Source organism: Henckelia pumila, chromosome 4 (assembly GCF_033568475.1).
Source record: "Henckelia pumila isolate YLH828 chromosome 4, ASM3356847v2, whole genome shotgun sequence".
NCBI classification, from domain to species: Eukaryota; Viridiplantae; Streptophyta; class Magnoliopsida; order Lamiales; family Gesneriaceae; genus Henckelia; species Henckelia pumila.
Window position 1 is genome coordinate 198,662,093 of NC_133123.1, and position 18,772 is coordinate 198,680,864.

Sequence of the window (18,772 nt, forward strand, 5' to 3'; positions counted from 1 at the left end):
ACATTGTCACGCAATCACTACTCAATCAGTCCATTCGATCACAAGTTTAATCTGTAACTTGGCGTCATTCCACACATATTGTTTGTTTGTCAATTGACATCGACACGTGAGAAAGAAATAGTTCAGCTGACAATTGGACACAATATTAAAGATTCAAGGGTAGAATGCTACAATACTTTCAATCAAGGAAGGCCACCCCTAATTTTGATATCCACTTACGGGTCGACTGCTACAGTACTTTCAATCAAGGAAGATCACCCCTAATTTCGATCGCAACAAGTGGTATCAGAGCCAAGTTCATATTTTCATTGATTGCAAGAAATACAATTATTGGTAGGAAGATTGTTGAGATACAATAATTGTCACTACTTGGTAGAGTGATCGAACAATGGCTTTGGGTTGCTATTCGGTTAAACGCTTTGAGTTACACCAATATCATCAACTATAGTTATAAGCGTTTACAGAGAACTTGCTGCTTTACCAAAATCTATAGCTGGTGATAATGGTGCAACTCAAATCTTTTAAAATGTACAATAACCCAAGTAACATGTTCAATTGCTCTACCAAACAAAAAAAATTATTCCACCCCAAATCTTCCTTCCAATAAAAACACTTCTTGCAATCAATAGAATTGCAACCATTAACGGCCTAATCTAAAGAAGGCTGCCCTTGCAAGATTGAGTGCTGTGAGCAGAAGCCTTAAGGTTGCTAAGTTTGGAGTCAAGAAGGGGAATAGACGAGCATATATTTGTTTGTCGTAAATTTCGCTCGTCTAGCAGAAAAATAAAATTACAAGAATTTAAAATTTGCAGTAACATAGGCATAGCTTCGGATGTGACTGCAAAGTGCATGATTGCTCTTTCAAAATTCAAACTTCGTTTACTCGCTGGTGCTGAAGCATTTGATATATTTTATTTATTACATCTTGGTGTAAGAGGGCCCTTCGTTTCCAACCGAACTCTTTCCTCTTGAAATTTAACATAAGAGATGCAACTCAATCAAACTCGGATGCAATACATATGGAGTTATTAAGGTTGTGATAAAATGTCATGTTGATTTTTATTTTGCTTGTGGGAGATATTTGCACCCTTTTTAGGATGCTAGTGTTCATATGGACCATAATTATTCCCATAATCCATGCCTATACTTCCTTCTAAATCTACTCCTAGCCCAACTCTCTATCCCGTGACCATCATATTTTCCATCAATCCAATTGCCTTCATACCGACCATTCACAAAGTAATTAAACACTAAAGCAAACACAACCAAAGCCATTAGAACAGGAATGTTAATTTTCCCACCCAAAATATCCATCAGAGCAACAAAAGATACTGAAACCTGCAAACAAGAATCAGAGAAGGAAAAATTCACATACATGAAGGTAATAAACTAGATTCTGCTGAAAAAAAAAAAAATCAGTTCTTTCCGAGCAAGAGGTAAGGCAATAAGCATATGAAGGTTGGCTGAATAAGCTGGACAACAGGCTCGGGGAGCAAGCAGCGGCACACAACAGTTTCCAAAAACAGAGTAGCTGAGCGTCAGCTAAGCTCCAAATGCTCCATTAATAAATTAGCCAAACCAGCCATTTAATAAACTTGTTATGTTCTTTTTCATTAATTAACCAAAAATAAATATATAAGATAATCAAAGGGGAAAAACTACTATGAATCGATTGGTTGTTGTCCAAACAAAATTGATTTCTTTCATGTTATTATGAGAAGAAAAATACATGTACACGAAAGATTATACATTTAGTTACACATTGCACATAAAAGTACATAACTATCCTTGATGTATTTTTGAAAGAGTTTTCAAATAAAGTCGAAAGATAAGTTTGTGATTTCAAGTGCAACGTTGTAACCCTCCGGATCCCGTGTAAATTTAACATCACCTTGTGAGAATGATGATTTCATGGAAAAACACCTTTTAGAAGGCATAATATCCTGGAAAACAACTTAGAGAAACACCTCTTAGAAGGCATAATAATATCCTGGAAAACAGCTTAAATCGATAGTCTATAAATCGGGCCTATGAAACTCGAAAATACTCCAGTTGCCTATGAAACTCAAAAATACTCCAATTGCATCTTCAAGCTGATTTCTCAATAACCAAAACTAGCTATAATAGGATGAAATCCGGAAAGTCTGTGTTGCATTTCAAACCCATCCAAGTCCAGATGACTTGAACAAATTAAATTCGACTTGAACAAATTTCATATTTTCATCCATAACAATCTATAATAATAAACATTAAAAGTGTATTCGAAATACTTAGAATTTAAATCCAGAGAAAAATAAAAGAAAAAAATCAACAGCCAGCAAAATTAAAATATACTACTACCGATCTTGAGGAATGAAGTAATGAAATAGTAATTGGGTTTAGTCAGATTTATTACCAAAACAAAAATTACAAATAAGGAAAATCCGTGGATTAAAGAATGAAATTTGCTCAAAAATGCTACAGAGCCAGCCAAGCAATGAATTCTGTTCATTGGGTCATTTCCATTAGAAGGAAGAGTCGTATTTTCAAGTAAAATCCACATGGTCAAATTCAAGATGCATGTTCAAGTGATGATATTTTATACCTAATCCCCAGCATTCAAAGTCAACAGTTAATTTACATATATTTCTTAAAGTCAAATTCTCAATTTAAAAAACTACTTTCTGTGGCTTCCTTATGCTTCCCCTTCCCTTTCTTATACTATGGTTTACCCAAAACTATGCATGGAATTAATTCGATATATAAACAGATTCAGTCAGTCACTTTGTTCAATCATCCGTCATGAGTCCATTTCTTGATATGATGTCTTGCTTCAATCTATTCCCTGGTTTTCACTCTTCCTCACCATAACAGTTCCATATTTTGCCACCAAAAAAATATAAATAAAATTCTATAACCATGCATAAATGAGAAGCACTGAATAGTTTATCAGGCGCACATGGAAAATGCAATAATCATTATGAAGAAAATTGAAAAACTCAAGTAATTAAGAGAGGAAACCTATCTTGAGAAGGATGGATCATCAAAGACAGAAGACTATAAAGTTAGTGCCAGTAAAATCATCGGTTCAACCTTCAAAACCAGACCCTAATACACAAAATATAGATATCAATAAAAAAAACAAACAGATGAGGTCATATGCATAGGGCAGGGACAGGGTTTCAAAACAGATTTCTACATAATTAGACAAGATTCCTTTTCCTCCTCTTGGAAAGCAGAAGACGATTCTTAAGCAGCAGACCATGATTCCTCTTCCTTTTCATATTTGGCAGAGCATTTGTTTCAGGACATTGGCCGCGCAATTGATTGTGGCATTGAATCCGATGATTCAAAGACTGGCGCACACTTCCCTGCAAGATTGTTAGTATCAACCTTAAATTTTGTTTATTTCGAGCTCCGTAAAATGTAAATACAGAAACAAAGATATACCCTAGAGCATTCCTTAGCGAATTGGAGAAAAGAGTAGACATATGGATTTTGTAGCACATGCGGGAAATAGGGATTGTTAATTATCGAATTGATGATCTCCAGTCTTTGTGTTTCTTCGGATAACACCATCAATTTCTTTACAACGCTGCATGCATACTCGTCCATCACCATACAAACAAACTGGTCATTCAGGTTCTCTATTAAGTACGTGGGAAGATGCTCCAACTCCAATCCTATAAAATGCTTCACTAAAAGACTCCTAAAACCAGAAAATTGTTGGATCATTGGATATAATAATTAAGACAGACAGTGGGATAGGGGGGAAAAAAAAAAGTGTACGTGCGTACCCGAATTGATCTTTAGAGAGAACCTTTATATGTAGCAGTATGCTTGCGACAAGACGGTTTTGGGCCCACACTGTTATGTCCTTTTTTACCATGTCTTGAAGAAGGGCGGATCCGGTTTCGTTGAGGGCGATTGGGAGAAAATTTTCAGCCAACTTTTCAAGTATTGGCTGCAAAAAAACAAAAAAAAAAACAAAAAAAAAACACACAAACATTAGAACCAATTGGGTGGGTGGCGAGTTGAAGGGTAATGATAAATACTTCAGAATATGCTTCGAAGGCAAGGAAGCATCCGCGAATGACGTTAGAACCAATCGGGTGGGTGGCGAGCTGAAGGGTGATTTCCTTCAAGGGCAGTACAAAACCAAGTACTAGGCGCCATGTAGTGAGACAATCGATAAGTTTGAGCATGGACTGAGATCCCTGAGAGTCCAAACAGATAGCGAGGAGTAACCCTGCATCAAGAGTGAGTGAAAAAACCATCTCGTCCATCTGTTCGTCGTCGCAGACAGCGAAAAGCATTTGAATGACATTGTTTCCGACCCGATCCATCATCAGCAGACTTGCGTTATATTTCACCTCTGAATAGATCATTTGTATGTCTTCAGGATTCATTTCTAGGAGTTTCTGTTTCAGGAACTCGCAGCCGTCTGGATTCATCGCTTCGGAAAGCACCTTGCCCTTAAAATCTTGTAAACACTTACCATTGGATGGCCTATCTCCGGCTGAAGCGATAGTGTCATCCATACCGCGGCGCAGTGGATTTGGGGAGATTCGGAAGAACTAGGGTTCTCAATCGCAAGAATAAAAAGGGAAAGAAAATAAATCTACGTGTAAATACACATACAAGTAAATATAGGTATAAATGCGTTTTTAAATTAGGAAAGTAATCAAATTTTTTTAAAAAAATATCTATATTTTAAATCTATAATTGTTTGTCTTGTTAAAAAAAACTCTTAAAAAATATTATTATTTTTTATTTTATTGTTTATTGTGCATTTTTAGGGGTGTCAAAATTGAACTCGACCCGAGTTGATCAGATAATTTTCGGTTCAAGGTTGAGGTTTTGAGGTTCAAGTTGGACTCGAAATATTTGATTTTATTAATTTTTTAACAAAATAATTAAATGCACATAATAATAATCAATATATTTTATTTAAATACATATATAATAGCTTATATAGTTCTATATAATTTAAATTTGAAAGTTCAAGTGTACAAAATTTAAAATATACTTACTCCACTAAATAACAATTATTTTTTAAAAATCAATGTTTTACAAAATAATTATTACATATTGAAAATATATGATACAATATAAAATATTTTTTTCAAACATACAATATATAAAAATATAGTAAATATTTCTTAATTTTATAAGTAAGTAATAAAAAAAAAATATTTTCGTTAAAAAGTTTTTTGAGCAAGACAAAGAATTGAAAGTTGAAAAAAAATTATTAAAAAATTTGAGATACTTTTCTAATTTAATAAGACATGTAACCCTCTATGTAAGACTCTAATTTAAATAATGCTATGTGTACATAGAGTCTTACATAGAGGGTTACACGTCTCATTAAATTAGGAAGGTAATCAAAATTTTTTTTAAAAATATCTATATTTTAAATTTATAATTGTTTGTCTTGTTAAAAAAAAAATATTAAAAAATATTATTATTTTTTATTTTATTGTTTATTGTGCATTTTTAGGAGTGTCAAAATTGAACTCGACCCGAGTTGATCTGATAATTATCGGTTTAAGGTTGAGGTTTTGAGGTTCAGGTTGGACTAGAAATATTTGATTTTATTAATTTTTTAACAAAATAATTAAATACACATAATAATAATCAATATATTTTATTTAAATACATATATAATAGCTTATATAGTTCTATATAATTTAAATTTGAAAGTTCAAGTGTACAAAATTTAAAATATACTTACTCCACTAAATAAAAATTATTTTTTAAAAATCAATGTTTTAAAAAATAATTATTACATATTGAAAATATATGATACAATATAAAATATATTTTTTTTCAAACATACAATATATAAAAATATAGTAAATATTTCTTAATTTTATAAATAAGTACAATTTTTTTTTACAAATTTCTCAAACCAAATCCGAATAAATCAATAGTGACCCGACTCGAACTCGACTAACCCGATCAACACAAACCTACATAATTTGATTTTTTATTTTGTTTTTATTAACAAATATAATTAATTATTACAAATTATAATATTAAATAAATTTTAATTTAAATATATAATAATAAAATCTCTCTTATATATTATTTAAATTTTAAATTTTAATTTTAAAAATTCTAAAATATATTTACTATAAAAAATAGACAATTATTAGTTTTGTTGAACTTAGTAAATAATTATATTTTACAATTTTATAAAATAATTATTTTTGTTGAACTCGATAAAATTAATTCTATAAGTAAGTAATAAAAAATAAAAATATTTTTGTTAAAAAGTTTTTTTGAGCAAGACAAAGAATTGAAAGTTGAAAAGAAATTATTAAAAAAATTTGAGATACTTTCCTAATTTAATAGGATGTGTAACCCTCTATGTAAGACTTTATGTACACATAGCATTGTTTTTTTTTTTTAAAAATAGTCTAATTGTACTTTAACAGAATTAAAGATTAATTTTAAAAATTAACACAACTTAAGGCCGAATTTTTTTTTTTTATTTTTTTTAAAACTAAAATTCATAACCAACAGTAGATAGTACAATTACAAGAAAAACGAAGGCATATGGATTATCTGCCTTACACTATCAGACATAGAACCAGTCGATCTAGCTATACTATGAGCCGTCCGGTTCGCTGATCTACGAACAAAAGAAAATGAACAAGTGTGTAGTTCCGAAGCTAGGAATCTACAGTCTTCTACCAACAAACCCAAACTCGAGACATCCAAATCCTTCCTTTGAAGTGCATTGATTACCAGCTGAGCATCAGATTCCACTATCACCTTTGGGAGATGAAGCTCTTTTATCCAGCTTAGAGCCTCTCGAACACCTAGAGCTTCAGCAACTGTCGGGTTAAAAGCTCCATGAAAACATCCTTGGATAGCTGCCTTTACCTCTCCAAATGAGTCTCGAATAACACAACCGTAACCCATACGGGGAGGATTTGTAAAAAATACTGCATCCACATTACATTTTAGAAAATCCCTCGGGGGAGCCTTCCAGTTTGTAGTATTCTGTTGTGCTACTGTTTGCTTCTTACTCACCCTTTCCTAATTTGCCAACCTCCATTGATTATAATAATCCATTGCTGAGTTATATACCAATGTCGCTGGTTTAGAACTACCTTTCCAGATCACTTCATTTCTATTATTTCAAATACTCCACAGAACCATTGCACCATGTTCGATTACCGAATTTCTTTGCGAGTTGATAAAACTTTTCCACCACTCTCGAAACGAACTATCTGCACTAACACTGCTTCCATTCATCGTCAAACTCCAAACACTTCTAGCAAATGGACAATGAACCAACACATGAATACCTGTTTCTGGATGGTTGTTACACATGGGGCACCATTCTAGACAGTTTATGTGTTTGCTTCTTAATTCCATTCTAGTTGGGAGGCAATGAGATAATGTGCGCCATATGAAATTTTTCACTTTTCCAGGAATTTTTAATCTCCAAATCTGTTTCCAATCTACTTCTAAGTCTTGAGCAATCACTTCCGAATTGGAGACAAATAATTTATACCCGCTCTTAACCGTGTATAGCCCATTGTTATTAGCTCCCCATATCCACCGATCCTTTATATCTCGTCTACTCAAAGGAATAGACTGAATCAATCTCACATCATGTGTTACAAAGATATCTTCTAAAATGTCCGAATCCCACCCTCCATTTTCTGAATTTCTCAAAGAATGTACTTTACTGTTCTGCAGATCCTCTTGAGGGCAAACAGTTTCAACATATGGATTGTTCAAATCTGGCAACCACTGATCCCTCCATATATTAGTTTCTTGTCCATTCCGATTCTCCTCCTTGCTCCTTTCCTTATTAGCTCTTGTGTGGCCATTAAACTTCTCCAGATATAACTTGGATTTGCACCTACTTTAGCTTCTAGAAAAGTGGATTGAGGATAATATCTGGCTTTATATATTTGAGCTACTAAGGAGTTGGGATCAGTAACAAGCTTCCAACTTTTCTTTGCCAACAATGCTAGGTTATATGAGTTTATCTTACGAAAACCCAAACCCCCTTCCGCCTTATGTCTCGTTAGGTTTTCCCATTTCATCCACCTTAGACCGCCCCTACTAAGACCTTCCTTACCCCACCAAAAAGAGTTCATCATTCGCTCTAATTCCGCACATAACATCAAAGGGATAAGAAACACACTCATTACATAGGCTGGAAGTGCTTGGACCACTGCTTTAAGGAGAACTTCCTTACCCGCTCTTGACAACCATTTATGTCTCCACCCATGCATTCTCGCTTCCATGTTTTCTCTTTTAGAAAAGAAAATACTTCCGATTTGTTCCTGCCTATAACCGACGGGACTCCCAGATACTTTCCATGGTCTGAAGTGTATCTCACACCAAATATTTCACAAATATTGTTCTTGTTCTCATTTGGCATATTAGGACTAAAAGAAATAGAAGATTTAGCATAGTTTACCTTTTTCCCTGAAGCCTGCTCATACAATCTGAGGTAATTTTTGACTCGGATACTCTCCTCCTCCGTCGCTCTAAAGAACAAGAAACTATCATCCGCAAAAAATAGATTAGATATTGCTGGAGCATTATGAGCCACCTTAATCCCATGAATATTCCCACTTCTCATTTCTGCTAGAATTAAAGAAGATAGACCCTCTGTGCAAATGAGGAAAAGATAAGGAGAAAGAGGGTCTCCTTGACGAAGGCCTCTCTTTGGAATAATCGGTCCTATCTCATAACCATTGTGGACTACCTTGTAACGCACCAAAGAAACACACTTCATTACGAAATCCACCCATGTTTGTTGGAAACCCAGACGAAGCATCATATTCCTCAAGAACATCCACTCTACCCGATCATATGCCTTAGACATATCAATTTTTAAGGCTGCCCCTCCCCTTTTACCTTGAGTTTTCCTATTCAAATAATGACTGATTTCAAAGGAAATCATAACATTATCCGTTATACTCCTCCCTGGAGTAAAAGCGCTCTGAAAACGTGAAATAATGGAGTTTAACACTCCCTTGAGCCGATTAGCCACCACCTTTGCTACAATCTTGTAAATTACATTACATAAAGAGATAGGCCTGATATCAGATAAAGTCTCCGGACGCTTCTTCTTCGGAATGAGAACAATGGACGTATAATTAATACCTTCAGGAAGATATCCTTTGTTTAAGAATTCCATACAAGCTGTTTTAACATGCACTCCTGTGATTTCCCAGAAATGTTGAAAAAAACCAGGATTCATACCATCCGGTCCAGGAGATTTGTCCTTATGCATTGATTTTAGCGCTGATAGGATCTCTTGTTCCTCATATGGACGAGTAAGCTCTCTGTTTTGGTTTTCATCAATTAGTCTAGAAACATTCGATATAATATAATCATCAATACACCCATCAGTCGAATATAATTCTTGGAAATAAAGTAAAATGAGCTCCTCCATTCCTCTTCCCCAAAAACAAGAGTTCCCTTGATTGTCTTGGAGTTCCATTATTTGATTCTTTATTTTAAGAGATGATGCATAATTGTGAAAAATTTTGGTATTATCATCACCTTCCTGAAGCCAGAAAATCTTCGCCCTCTGTTTCCAGAAACTTTCCTCCTGCGCCAATAATGACGAAAGCCGACTTTTCATCTCTACCAGTTGTGCATCATTTTCATCATGTCTGTAACGTTTTAAGAAATGTATTTGCTCCCATCAAAAAGAGATCGCCTTCTTGAATCTAAAATTTATTTTGTTTCCCCACTTATAAAGATGATTGCCACAAGTTTCGATTCTCCTTTGAATATCTCCTTCATCATAAATCATCCATCCTTTTTGTACCATCTCTTTACACTCTGTCTCAATAATCCAAGCATTCTCAAAACAAAAACTTTTCTTTTTATGAGCAACTCGATTATCAATATTCAAGAAAATGGCATTGTGATATGAAGAAACAACCTCCAGATTACTGACTTCAGCCATCAAAAGCAAATTCAACCAAATTGGAGTTGCCATCGCTCGATCTAGCCTCTCTTCAACAAAGAAATCTATACCTCGGCTCCTTTCCCAAGTAAACCAATTTCCTTTCATACCCAGATCCTCCAAACCACTTTCTTCCACCGCTGATCGGAATCCATTAATTAGAGAAGTAGGTTGAAGAATTCTACCTCTCTTTTCTGATTGTGATAAGAGATCATTGAAGTCACCAATGCAACACCAAGGTAAAGACGATCGATTAGAAAACATTCGTAACAAATTCCACGATTGGTTCCTTCTCTGACGCTCAGGAAAACTATAGAAGCCTGTCAAATGCCACACTTCCATACCTGGGATAGAAACTTTCACATCGATAAAATTTGGAGAATATGCCAAAAGAGTACCCATAGATTTTTCTTTCCAAAACAATGCTAAGACACCGCCATTATTCCGACCTTGAACAAAAAATAGACCTTCAAAGCCCATCTTTAATTTAAGGGCTTCAACTTTATTATGAGTAGATTTTACTTCCATAAGAAAAACAAAATGAGGCTTCAATTTGGACGTAAAGCCCAATAATTCTTGAACTGTGCGTGGGTTGCCCAACCCACGTCAGTTCCAGCTTAGGGTGCTCATTGGTTTAGGTGGGCTTGGATTCCAGGGCGCGCCTCTGAAAAGTTTTTTAAGCTGGACTGGTCCAATTCCATTGTTATACATTGAGGCCCATTTGTTGAATGGTCTATCTCGATTGTGTCTTCGATACGATGTCTTTTAGGATCAGCAATAATAAGCCTTCCTTGATCTTGTGTACTGGGATTAACCACGTGGGTTTCTACTATTATCTTACTCTGATCACTCCATTCTCTCTCTTTTTCTCCCATATCTTCTGTGACACCCGTAATATCAACCTGCAAATCCTTGGTCATAAAATTTTGACCTACTCACTTGGTTGTGGTCCCCCCCCTTTGTCCACCGTTCATTCTCCTTTGCTTCCAAAGAACCACCGGAATTATCTAGATTTGGGCTAGTTCTTAACCACTTCTCTCCGATACCTACCGGAGTTCTCCTTGATGGTGCTCTGAGCCATACACCATAGAGTTTTTCCACCGATTTATCTGGATAATCGAATAATTTTTCACAAAATTTATCAGAATGTCCTATTACTCCACAAAAAAAGCAGAAAGTTGGGATTTTTTCATACTTGAAGTTTATCCAGCTCCATTCCTCTCCTATTTTCTTTAGTTTCATCCTCCTTTTTATCGGTAGTCGGATATCCATTGACACTCGTATCCTCATGTAGTCTCTCCATATCCCAGTAAAGTTGTTAGAGTCTGCCTCCACAAATTTTCCAAGGAAGTTACCAACATCTCTTGCCACCCTTTCTGACATATATCCTATAGGCAGATCATAAACTTGAATCCAAAAATCCACTTGGAAGAGAGGAACCTGATGTGGGTTCATACCAAGTTCCAGTGACTTAAATATCAACAGATGCTGATCAAATGTCCAAGGCCCATCATTAATAACCCTGCTCACATCTAATTCATGAAAAAACTGAAATAAATATAAGTTGGGCCCGATCATATTAATGCAAACTCCTTTTACAGGGCGCCAAATTGAAGCCAAAGTATTCTGCATTGCTGTAAAGTTGATTTGACGATCCGTTAAAAATCTGCCCACTAGATTCTAGTTGAAAGCTTGACCTTCCTTTTTGCCATCCTCTTCTGCTATTACTGTTATCCCTCCTGATCCTTCTTCCAAGTTAAGACGCTTATATAGATCTTCCACCTCTAGTGATGGTGAGCTCGATGAAGCCATATCAGAAAACGATGAAGCTAACTCTTAGAGATTTTTTAATTAGAAACTTTTGAAACGCCTTTTAAAATTCTCTCTTTTCTTTTATTTTTTTTAATATATTCTATAAATTTTAGGTTTAATTTTGTGAAATGTGTGTGTGAAGCACTTTCTTGTTTTTAAAGTTTTCGTGTTGATTAAGAAATGTAGTACCGTTAATTTAAAATTATTATTTAGAGTGATGCTATAGGTATAACGAAGTTTGTACATAGAGTCTTACATAGAGGGTTACACGTCTCATTAAATTAGGAAAGTAATCAAATTTTTTTTTAAAAATATCTATATTTTAAATCTATAATTGTTTGTCTTGTTAAAAAAAACTCTTAAAAAATATTATTATTTTTTATTTTATTGTTTATTGTGCATTTTTAGGGGTGTCAAAATTGAACTCGATCCGAGTTGATCAGATAATTATCGGTTTAAGGTTGAGGTTTTGAGGTTCAGGTTGGACTCGAAATATTTGATTTTATTAATTTTTTAACAAAATAATTAAATACATATAATAATAATCAATATATTTTATTTAAATACATATATTAGTTCTATATAATTTAAATTTGAAAGTTTAGGTATACAAAATTTAAAGAGTAACTCTTTTGTGAGACAGTCTCACAAGAAACGGGTCAACCCGTTTATAAAATTCAAATACCCAAGCCAGCAATCGGATCCTTATTCTAGGCAAATTGGGCGGATTCTTCACTTGGGCCTAAACTCATCAGAGGTTCGTTTACTGGGGTAAATCTTCTTCAGTTCCATTCTCCGTCGAATCCCTATCCTTTCCCCTGAATCAAAAACCCACGAAAGAATCTTCGTTTTGAGCCAAAGATCGACCGATTTGAGCCCTTTTCCGTGCGATCGATGTGCTGCCGCCTCTGATTTTGTTCGCTTCTTCTCTGGTGAGTTTCAAATTCGATTTCAGGTCGATTCTTCATGTTTTAGCTTGAATTCGAAATTTAAGGCTCATTTTAGTCACGATCCGGCGAGGATAGCTGTCGATTCTTCATGTTTTAGTTAGTCACGATGTCTGCCAATTTACATTTGGGAAAATAATTCACGCAGCATTGAAATAATGCTTTTGTTTTGTTAATTTCATGGGGTCCTATAGATTTGGGTAAAAAATCTATATGTTCTTATTGTTTCAAATGGTTGGAGACATTCGAGTGAGAGTGTCTTTTTTTTTTCTCTGAGTGAAGTGGCATGCTACTGGTTTGTACACCAGCCCTTCTATGCCATTTCTCTGCTTTTTTTTTAAAGCCCAAATGAAGCCATACATGATAAACGGATCCACAATTTCTCTGCTTTTGTTCCTGAATTTGCTGATGAACTTGTCGTTGATTATTTCCTACTCTTTGATTGTTGATTTGATATATATCCAAGTGCTTCAAAACGGCTATGTTTTATTCACCAAAAACTGTAACGTATATTGTGGAGAAGAAATGACTAGTGTATAGAAAAGAAATTTGTAGGAAATCTGTGCATGGAATTTAAGCTGCAACTTAGTTTCGATATTCAATTCCTTATTTCCTTGAATCATTATGTAGGTAGTAGCAGTTCCTAGTGTTTTTAAATGTCATAGTCAGATACTTTGAATCCTCTATTCTTTTTGGCTGGTCATTATTATTATTATTCTTTTGTTTACGGTTAAAAATGATTGAAAATTTCCTAGGCAGTTGCAAGTATCAGAGAGAAAAAGCCAGATCGAAAGAAGAGGGCTATTTCCCCAGAGAAGAATGAGGGAACTTCTGTGAAGCCTGCTGGAAAATCTAAGAAGGTTGTGGGAGAAAAACAGAAGATGAAGGAAAAGGAGAAACATATAGAAAAACAGCTTGACAATAGAACTAAAAATGTTGAAGCAGAAAAAGAGACAAACAAGGAAATATGGTTAGTTTGTTTTACTTTGATTCAATGCATAAGAATTATGTTTTGATGATAATACGTGCTTAGTCTTTTCTTATATAATTATGCATAAAAATTGGTTTCCCCCTAACTCAGTTGTCTGAATATTTTATTTGTAAACCCAAGTTAAATGGTTTGTAGGGTATTATCATGATTGTGAATGCTAAAATCCTCGAAGTTTTATATAAAAAATCACAGCCACGCGCTTACCAATCTAGTTTTACGTTTAAACTCGAAATGCATTAGTGAGTACTTCACATTGTTTTCCTATTTGGAGCCTCTGTCCTTATTGTAAAAAGTAGAGATTCTTCAAGTTTTGACTTGTTTGCATGCTCCATTTGCAATGAACCACTGATAAGAAAAGGGTGCGCCTACAGATTTTAACTTGTAAACCTTTTGTTGCCATGAAGTGAGATGTTAATACTAGAAGGAGAATAAGATGTTTGTGGTTTAATCCTTATTCAGTTGAGGAGGAAGACTTTCTTTGCACTCCATCGCTTATGTAACAAATAATTTTTACTTTTATTCATAGTCACTAACTTACTGCAGATGGGCCACTCTACGATTTGTCTGCTTACAATAAGGTTAGTGCTGGATTGTGATTGAATAATTTCATTCTACTTGTTTGATTTCATTTAGTATTAAGATTGGAATATGGAGAAAGCCATAGGGAATATTACTGCAAAGACGGGTTGCTGGACTTTTTTGAAGGGTGGATTTGAGTTGACATCTCCGTTAAAAATGTCTGAGCTGTATCTCCAGGTATATATGTTGTCGATATATAGAGTGTGATTGAGTTTCAATGTTGAATGATTTCGGGTGAGTGATAATTGTGCTATAATAATTAATATCAGCTTAAGACAGAATATGGAGTTCAGTAAGATCCTTTTGCAGGACTACCTTTTAGTTGTTCAATGATCAGATATGTAAGTGGCTTTTATGAAGCACCAGATGGCTTACAAGAATTATATAAGGCCATTGAAATTTGAGCAATGTAACATTTATATTGCTCCAGATTTACATCATGCTTCAGATGTAATTTTTGGTTTCTTTAGTTCAATTGCACTGCGTCATCTTTTTTCCTACCCTTTTGCAGTGTTCAAACAGTACTTGTCGTGTGGCATATCATCCTCTCTGTGCACGGGTTGCTGGCTTTTGTGTCGAGGTATTAAATGACTGGAGTTTCCCTACACTTGAGTATGGAGGAATATTTTTATCCTCTGTTTGGAGGAGTGCTTTTTTCCTGCTATTAGCTTATTCACACTTGCTGTTTTATTGTCATTTGTCTGCTAATAATTATTATATTCACGTGTACTTAAGTGTTATATGAAGCCTGAGGATGTTGATCGATTGCATTTCATTCCTTTTGACGAAGATGAGGAGGATCAGTGCATTCAATTACTAGATTATCTTTGAGAAAATCGATTCCAATCGTTCGAATCAAAAGGTTATGAATGAATCGAGCTTCAAAGGGAAATGAAATGTATTAGTTTCTAGATGGCCTAATCATGCATGCAACCCCTTGTTCATTGAACTTTTGTAGTGTGGTTTTGTTTGTAAAATATTCATCTTAAAACATTGATGATCATGGTAATCAAGCAGGGCCTTTAACTTCAAGGCTAATTGGATTTGGTGTGCGAATAAATTCACTTGATAATTGCAGTGAACATAGGTTCATTTTGTTTTTCTTTGTATGCCAGGCAGGAGGCTCTTCTCCTTGTCCTATATCTTCACACAACATACATCCCTCGTTAGCATATTTAATGGTCGAATTTTTATCATTTCAAGTACTTTGTGGTTATTTAACATAAAAATATTAATTCTTATGTTAAAAATATTAATTCTTATGTTAAAAGTATTATTAGTTCTGTTAAAAGTATTAATTTTTATGTCTAAAGTATTACTTATAACTTATGTTATTTGACATAAAAACATTACATTTTAAGTTAAAAGTATTGCTTTTTAAGTAAAAAAATATTAGTTTTTTATGTTAAAAGTATTAGTTTTCTATCAAAAGTATTAATTCTAAAGTATGCTAGTTTGACATTAAAAAAAATATTATTTTTATGCTAAATAGAATTAAATATTACTTTTATGTCAAAAATATTAATTTTTATGCTAAAAATGTTTGTTTTTCTGTCAAAAGTATTGCTTATAACGTATGCTGGTTTGACATAAAAAATATAACTTCTTATGTCCAAAGTATTAGTTGCTCTGTTAAAAATATTAGTTTTTATGGTAAAAGTGTTATTTTTAACGAATGCTAATTTGATTTAAATACATTTTTTTTTTCAAAAATATTAGCTGTTTTGTTAAAAAAATTACTTCTTATCCTAAAAACATTAGTTTTTCTATCAAAAGTATTACATCTAACAAATGCATGCTAATTTGACACAAAATATTAATTTTTTGGTAAACAACATTAAGAGTATTACTTTTTAAGTCAAAAATATTAGTTTTCATGTTAAAAGTATTAGTTTTTCTGTCAAAATTATTACATCTAATGTATGCTAATTTGACATAAAAAAAATTACTTTTTATGTAAAAAAGTATTAGTTGTGCTGTTGAAAGTATTGATTTTTCTGTCAAAAATATTACTTTATAATGTATATTAATTTGACATAAAAATTACTATTTTTTTGGTGAATTTTTTTTCAAAAGTGTTAGTTTTTATATTAAAAGTATTAAAATATTTACAAAAGTATTACATCTAACGTTTGCGAATTCGACATAAAAAATATTATATGTCAAAAATATTAGTTTTTCTGTTGAAAATATTATTTTTTATGTAAAAAATATTTTTTTATAATGTATATTAATTTGACATAAAAATTACTATTTTTTTGGTTAATAATATTTTTTTTTAGTCAAAAGTATTAGCATTGGAAGTAATCCACGTTCCAATTTATTATTGTTTTTCTGTCACTCCCTTGATACAAAAAGAATCTCCCTTGATACAAAAAGAATCGATATATAATTCTCCACAATAACTAGAAAAAAGTTCAAGAGAAAAATATTTAATGAACTTCTACAACAGGGTCAACAGTAAGTGGGAAAGGAACAATTTAGAATCAATTGATGTTGGAAGCTAAAGGCACAGATGGTGCGGCTGGCGGTGGGACTGGCTAAACAGGACGCTCTTGGTGGCTACCGCCCTTTTCAATTTGCATTTGGAGTGACCTTATCACAATAGAAGAAAATAGAAAATGAGACATTAATAAAAAGAACATGAAAAAAAATGAGGAAAAATATTGTTTCCCGTCCAGATTTATCAAATAGGCTTCAAAAACAAAAGCAAAAGCTTGCAAACCACAATTTTAAGCACAAGAAAATTCTCTTTTAGCATCATACAGACACTTATGTTTCCCAAAAGCAAGAAATGGTGGCTCCCAATATAATTTTCAAAGGAAATTGCTTAGATCAAACACCATAGTATGCATAAAACTAATAAATGGTAAACATACTTTAGGCAAAACAAAAAAAAGCTTCATAGAACCATAAAAAATTCACTATTTCCTTTATCTTGTAATATAGACAGAAAACGCTTGCACAAAGATACAAAGGCTATAAGAAATTACCGAGTCGGTGGTGATATCGAATAAGCTAGTTCGGTGTCGGCGGCGATTGAGGTTGCTCCGGCGGAGAAAGTATTTATGGGCATGGCTAACCACTTGAATTGGTGTGCGAGTCTTGACATAACTTCTAGAGATTCCTCTCCAGTCCCCTTTCCCAACATTCTGCAATCCAACAAGCTCTGTCCATGGGACTCCTAGAGACAAGACAAAAGCAAGTAATATTTGGATGAACTATATTTAACGAAGGCAAAAACACCAAGTGAAAAAAAGGTTATTCACACATGTATGTAGTAAACAAGCCAATAGCAAGCCTTCCCCTCTCAAACAAACACAATGATTAATCGAACAAATCTATGCCTGATTAGAGTTTTCAAGTTTCGCCCATCCTTTCTAATTAAAAAATACAACTTAAATTAAAACCTCTGAATCCCCAAAATGAAAGAGCAGAAATTTCAGTAAAACAATATTCTAGCAAGAATCGTACAGAAAATGCAGGAATATACAAAAAACAATAAATTGCGAGCTAGGGATACCATAAACAAAAAAAACCAGAAAATGCTAACTACATTACAAGCTCCAATTGATGGCAGCCATCACACATAAAAGAGAACAGTGAAGGCAGACACACAACGACTAATGAAGGCAGGGATCAAGCTCGTAATATCCAAGACTCGAAGCAAATTCAGCTAAAACCTGTTCTTCCATGTCCTTTATTATGTGAAGCATTCCATGCACCTCTAGATTGATTAAATTAATTTAAAATAGCCTACAGGGACATACCTGTTGTTTTCTTTCTACATGTAGAAACCGGGTTTATGACAGTAGCCGATGTATGCAAGTTAATGGCCGAATTGTTCTCTTTTAAAATTTCTCTCGTTTTCAAAAACATGTTTTAGTACTTTAACCATGAAAGAACACGAGAATGAAGTGCATGGAATGTTACACAACTATTGAAGATGTTGTGAAAAACGCAAATCTTTACGTAAAAGTGCAAGATTAAGGAAACAACCTACGATTGTGACTTCAGTTTCTTGGCACATTTAAAGGAAATTTAATGTTCAGAAAATTCCCTAGCCAGCTAATAAATATATAAATCTTGGATAATATCATAAGAGCTCCCTTTTTTTGTGCAAAGGAACTAGCTACTTGATAATCCAGCTTATTTTTGCCCTCTGGTTCTAAGGTCGAAATTAGATTAAAAAAAAATTACATGAGAACTCATCCATCCGACATACATATATGTTTTCACTCGAAATCAAGGATACTGTCAAATTGAGTGAATTCGAGGGAAATAAATTACTTGAAGCAGTAGCCATGGCGTCGTTATCTCACGAATCGATCGAATTGAGACAGTACTCTTTGGGATTCCAGCAGAAGGCGTTGCCAAGGACTTGATCGATGGTTTTGGAGACGCCGTCGAAGGCAATACTGAGGACTGCGCCGCATGTGAGCTTCATTTTGGCGGTAGTGGTCAATGGGCCGTTGTCGATGGAGAGGACCAAGAGATCGCCGACGCAGT

The 18,772-nt window shown here is 33.9% G+C and overlaps 4 protein-coding genes across 12 annotated transcripts; 1 reads left to right on the forward strand and 3 right to left on the reverse strand.

Annotated features, from left to right (window-relative positions):
* Positions 1-2,943: 2,943 nt before the first annotated feature.
* Positions 2,944-4,590, reverse strand: LOC140866572 (pumilio homolog 12-like). The gene is made up of 4 exons (XM_073271597.1): positions 4,035-4,590; positions 3,777-3,943; positions 3,430-3,688; positions 2,944-3,350 (listed from the first exon to the last, which is right to left on the reverse strand). Exons 1-4 carry the CDS (start codon positions 4,518-4,520, stop codon positions 3,183-3,185), a joined length of 1,080 nt encoding a protein of 359 aa, XP_073127698.1. The 5' UTR covers positions 4,521-4,590; the 3' UTR covers positions 2,944-3,182.
* Positions 4,591-6,519: 1,929 nt separating this feature from the next.
* Positions 6,520-11,746, reverse strand: LOC140862574 (uncharacterized). The gene is made up of 7 exons (XM_073265600.1): positions 11,632-11,746; positions 10,985-11,466; positions 10,644-10,836; positions 9,717-10,278; positions 8,157-9,635; positions 7,168-7,861; positions 6,520-7,026 (listed from the first exon to the last, which is right to left on the reverse strand). The coding sequence occupies exons 1-7, from the start codon at positions 11,744-11,746 to the stop codon at positions 6,520-6,522; spliced, it is 4,032 nt and encodes a 1,343-aa protein (XP_073121701.1).
* A 756-nt stretch (positions 11,747-12,502) lies between these two features.
* On the forward strand, positions 12,503-15,306 carry LOC140866410 (histone-lysine N-methyltransferase ATX2-like). Of its 9 annotated transcripts, none has more exons than XR_012144876.1 (5): positions 12,503-12,678; positions 13,449-13,663; positions 14,228-14,262; positions 14,343-14,440; positions 14,775-15,306. XR_012144876.1 is itself a non-coding variant. In XM_073271396.1 (5 exons), exons 3-5 carry the CDS (start codon positions 14,333-14,335, stop codon positions 15,092-15,094), a joined length of 273 nt encoding a protein of 90 aa, XP_073127497.1. In that variant the 5' UTR covers positions 12,503-12,678; positions 13,449-13,663; positions 14,228-14,332; the 3' UTR covers positions 15,095-15,306. The 9 variants fall into 9 exon arrangements, 3 of the variants coding, with proteins under 3 accessions (XP_073127497.1, XP_073127498.1, XP_073127496.1); XR_012144879.1 differs by having other exon boundaries at positions 14,349-14,440; XM_073271396.1 differs by having other exon boundaries at positions 14,228-14,440; positions 14,775-14,843; positions 14,999-15,306.
* A 1,338-nt stretch (positions 15,307-16,644) lies between these two features.
* On the reverse strand, positions 16,645-18,772 carry LOC140894544 (transcription factor MYB1R1-like). The gene is made up of 3 exons (XM_073303073.1): positions 18,554-18,772; positions 17,257-17,447; positions 16,645-16,858 (listed from the first exon to the last, which is right to left on the reverse strand). Exons 1-3 carry the CDS (start codon positions 18,567-18,569, stop codon positions 16,838-16,840), a joined length of 228 nt encoding a protein of 75 aa, XP_073159174.1. The 5' UTR covers positions 18,570-18,772; the 3' UTR covers positions 16,645-16,837.

What these genes read in the sequence shown, in the direction of transcription:
- LOC140866572 (XM_073271597.1), bottom strand. Translation starts at nt 4,520, where the DNA reads ATGGATGACACTATCGCTTCAGCCGGAGATAGGCCATCCAATGGTAAG. An exon ending in CTCTCTAAAGATCAATTCGG is followed by an intron (nt 3,689 to 3,776) that starts GTACGCACGTAC and finishes TTCTGGTTTTAG; the next exon opens with GAGTCTTTTAGTGAAGCATT. An exon ending in TCGCTAAGGAATGCTCTAGG is followed by an intron (nt 3,351 to 3,429) that starts GTATATCTTTGT and finishes ACAATCTTGCAG; the next exon opens with GGAAGTGTGCGCCAGTCTTT.
- LOC140862574 (XM_073265600.1), bottom strand. Translation starts at nt 11,746, where the DNA reads ATGGCTTCATCGAGCTCACCATCACTAGAGGTGGAAGATCTATATAAG. An exon ending in CACCATCAAGGAGAACTCCG is followed by an intron (nt 10,837 to 10,984) that starts GTAGGTATCGGA and finishes AAGGATTTGCAG; the next exon opens with GTTGATATTACGGGTGTCAC. An exon ending in TCCAAGCACTTCCAGCCTAT is followed by an intron (nt 7,862 to 8,156) that starts GTAATGAGTGTG and finishes AAGCTAAAGTAG; the next exon opens with GTGCAAATCCAAGTTATATC.
- LOC140866410 (XM_073271395.1), top strand. Translation starts at nt 13,627, where the DNA reads ATGTTGAAGCAGAAAAAGAGACAAACAAGGAAATATG. An exon ending in GAGACAAACAAGGAAATATG is followed by an intron (nt 13,664 to 14,227) that starts GTTAGTTTGTTT and finishes AACTTACTGCAG; the next exon opens with ATGGGCCACTCTACGATTTG. An exon ending in ATTTGTCTGCTTACAATAAG is followed by an intron (nt 14,263 to 14,774) that starts GTTAGTGCTGGA and finishes ACCCTTTTGCAG; the next exon opens with TGTTCAAACAGTACTTGTCG.
- LOC140894544 (XM_073303073.1), bottom strand. An exon ending in TCGATATCACCACCGACTCG is followed by an intron (nt 16,859 to 17,256) that starts GTAATTTCTTAT and finishes TATTGTGATAAG; the next exon opens with GTCACTCCAAATGCAAATTG.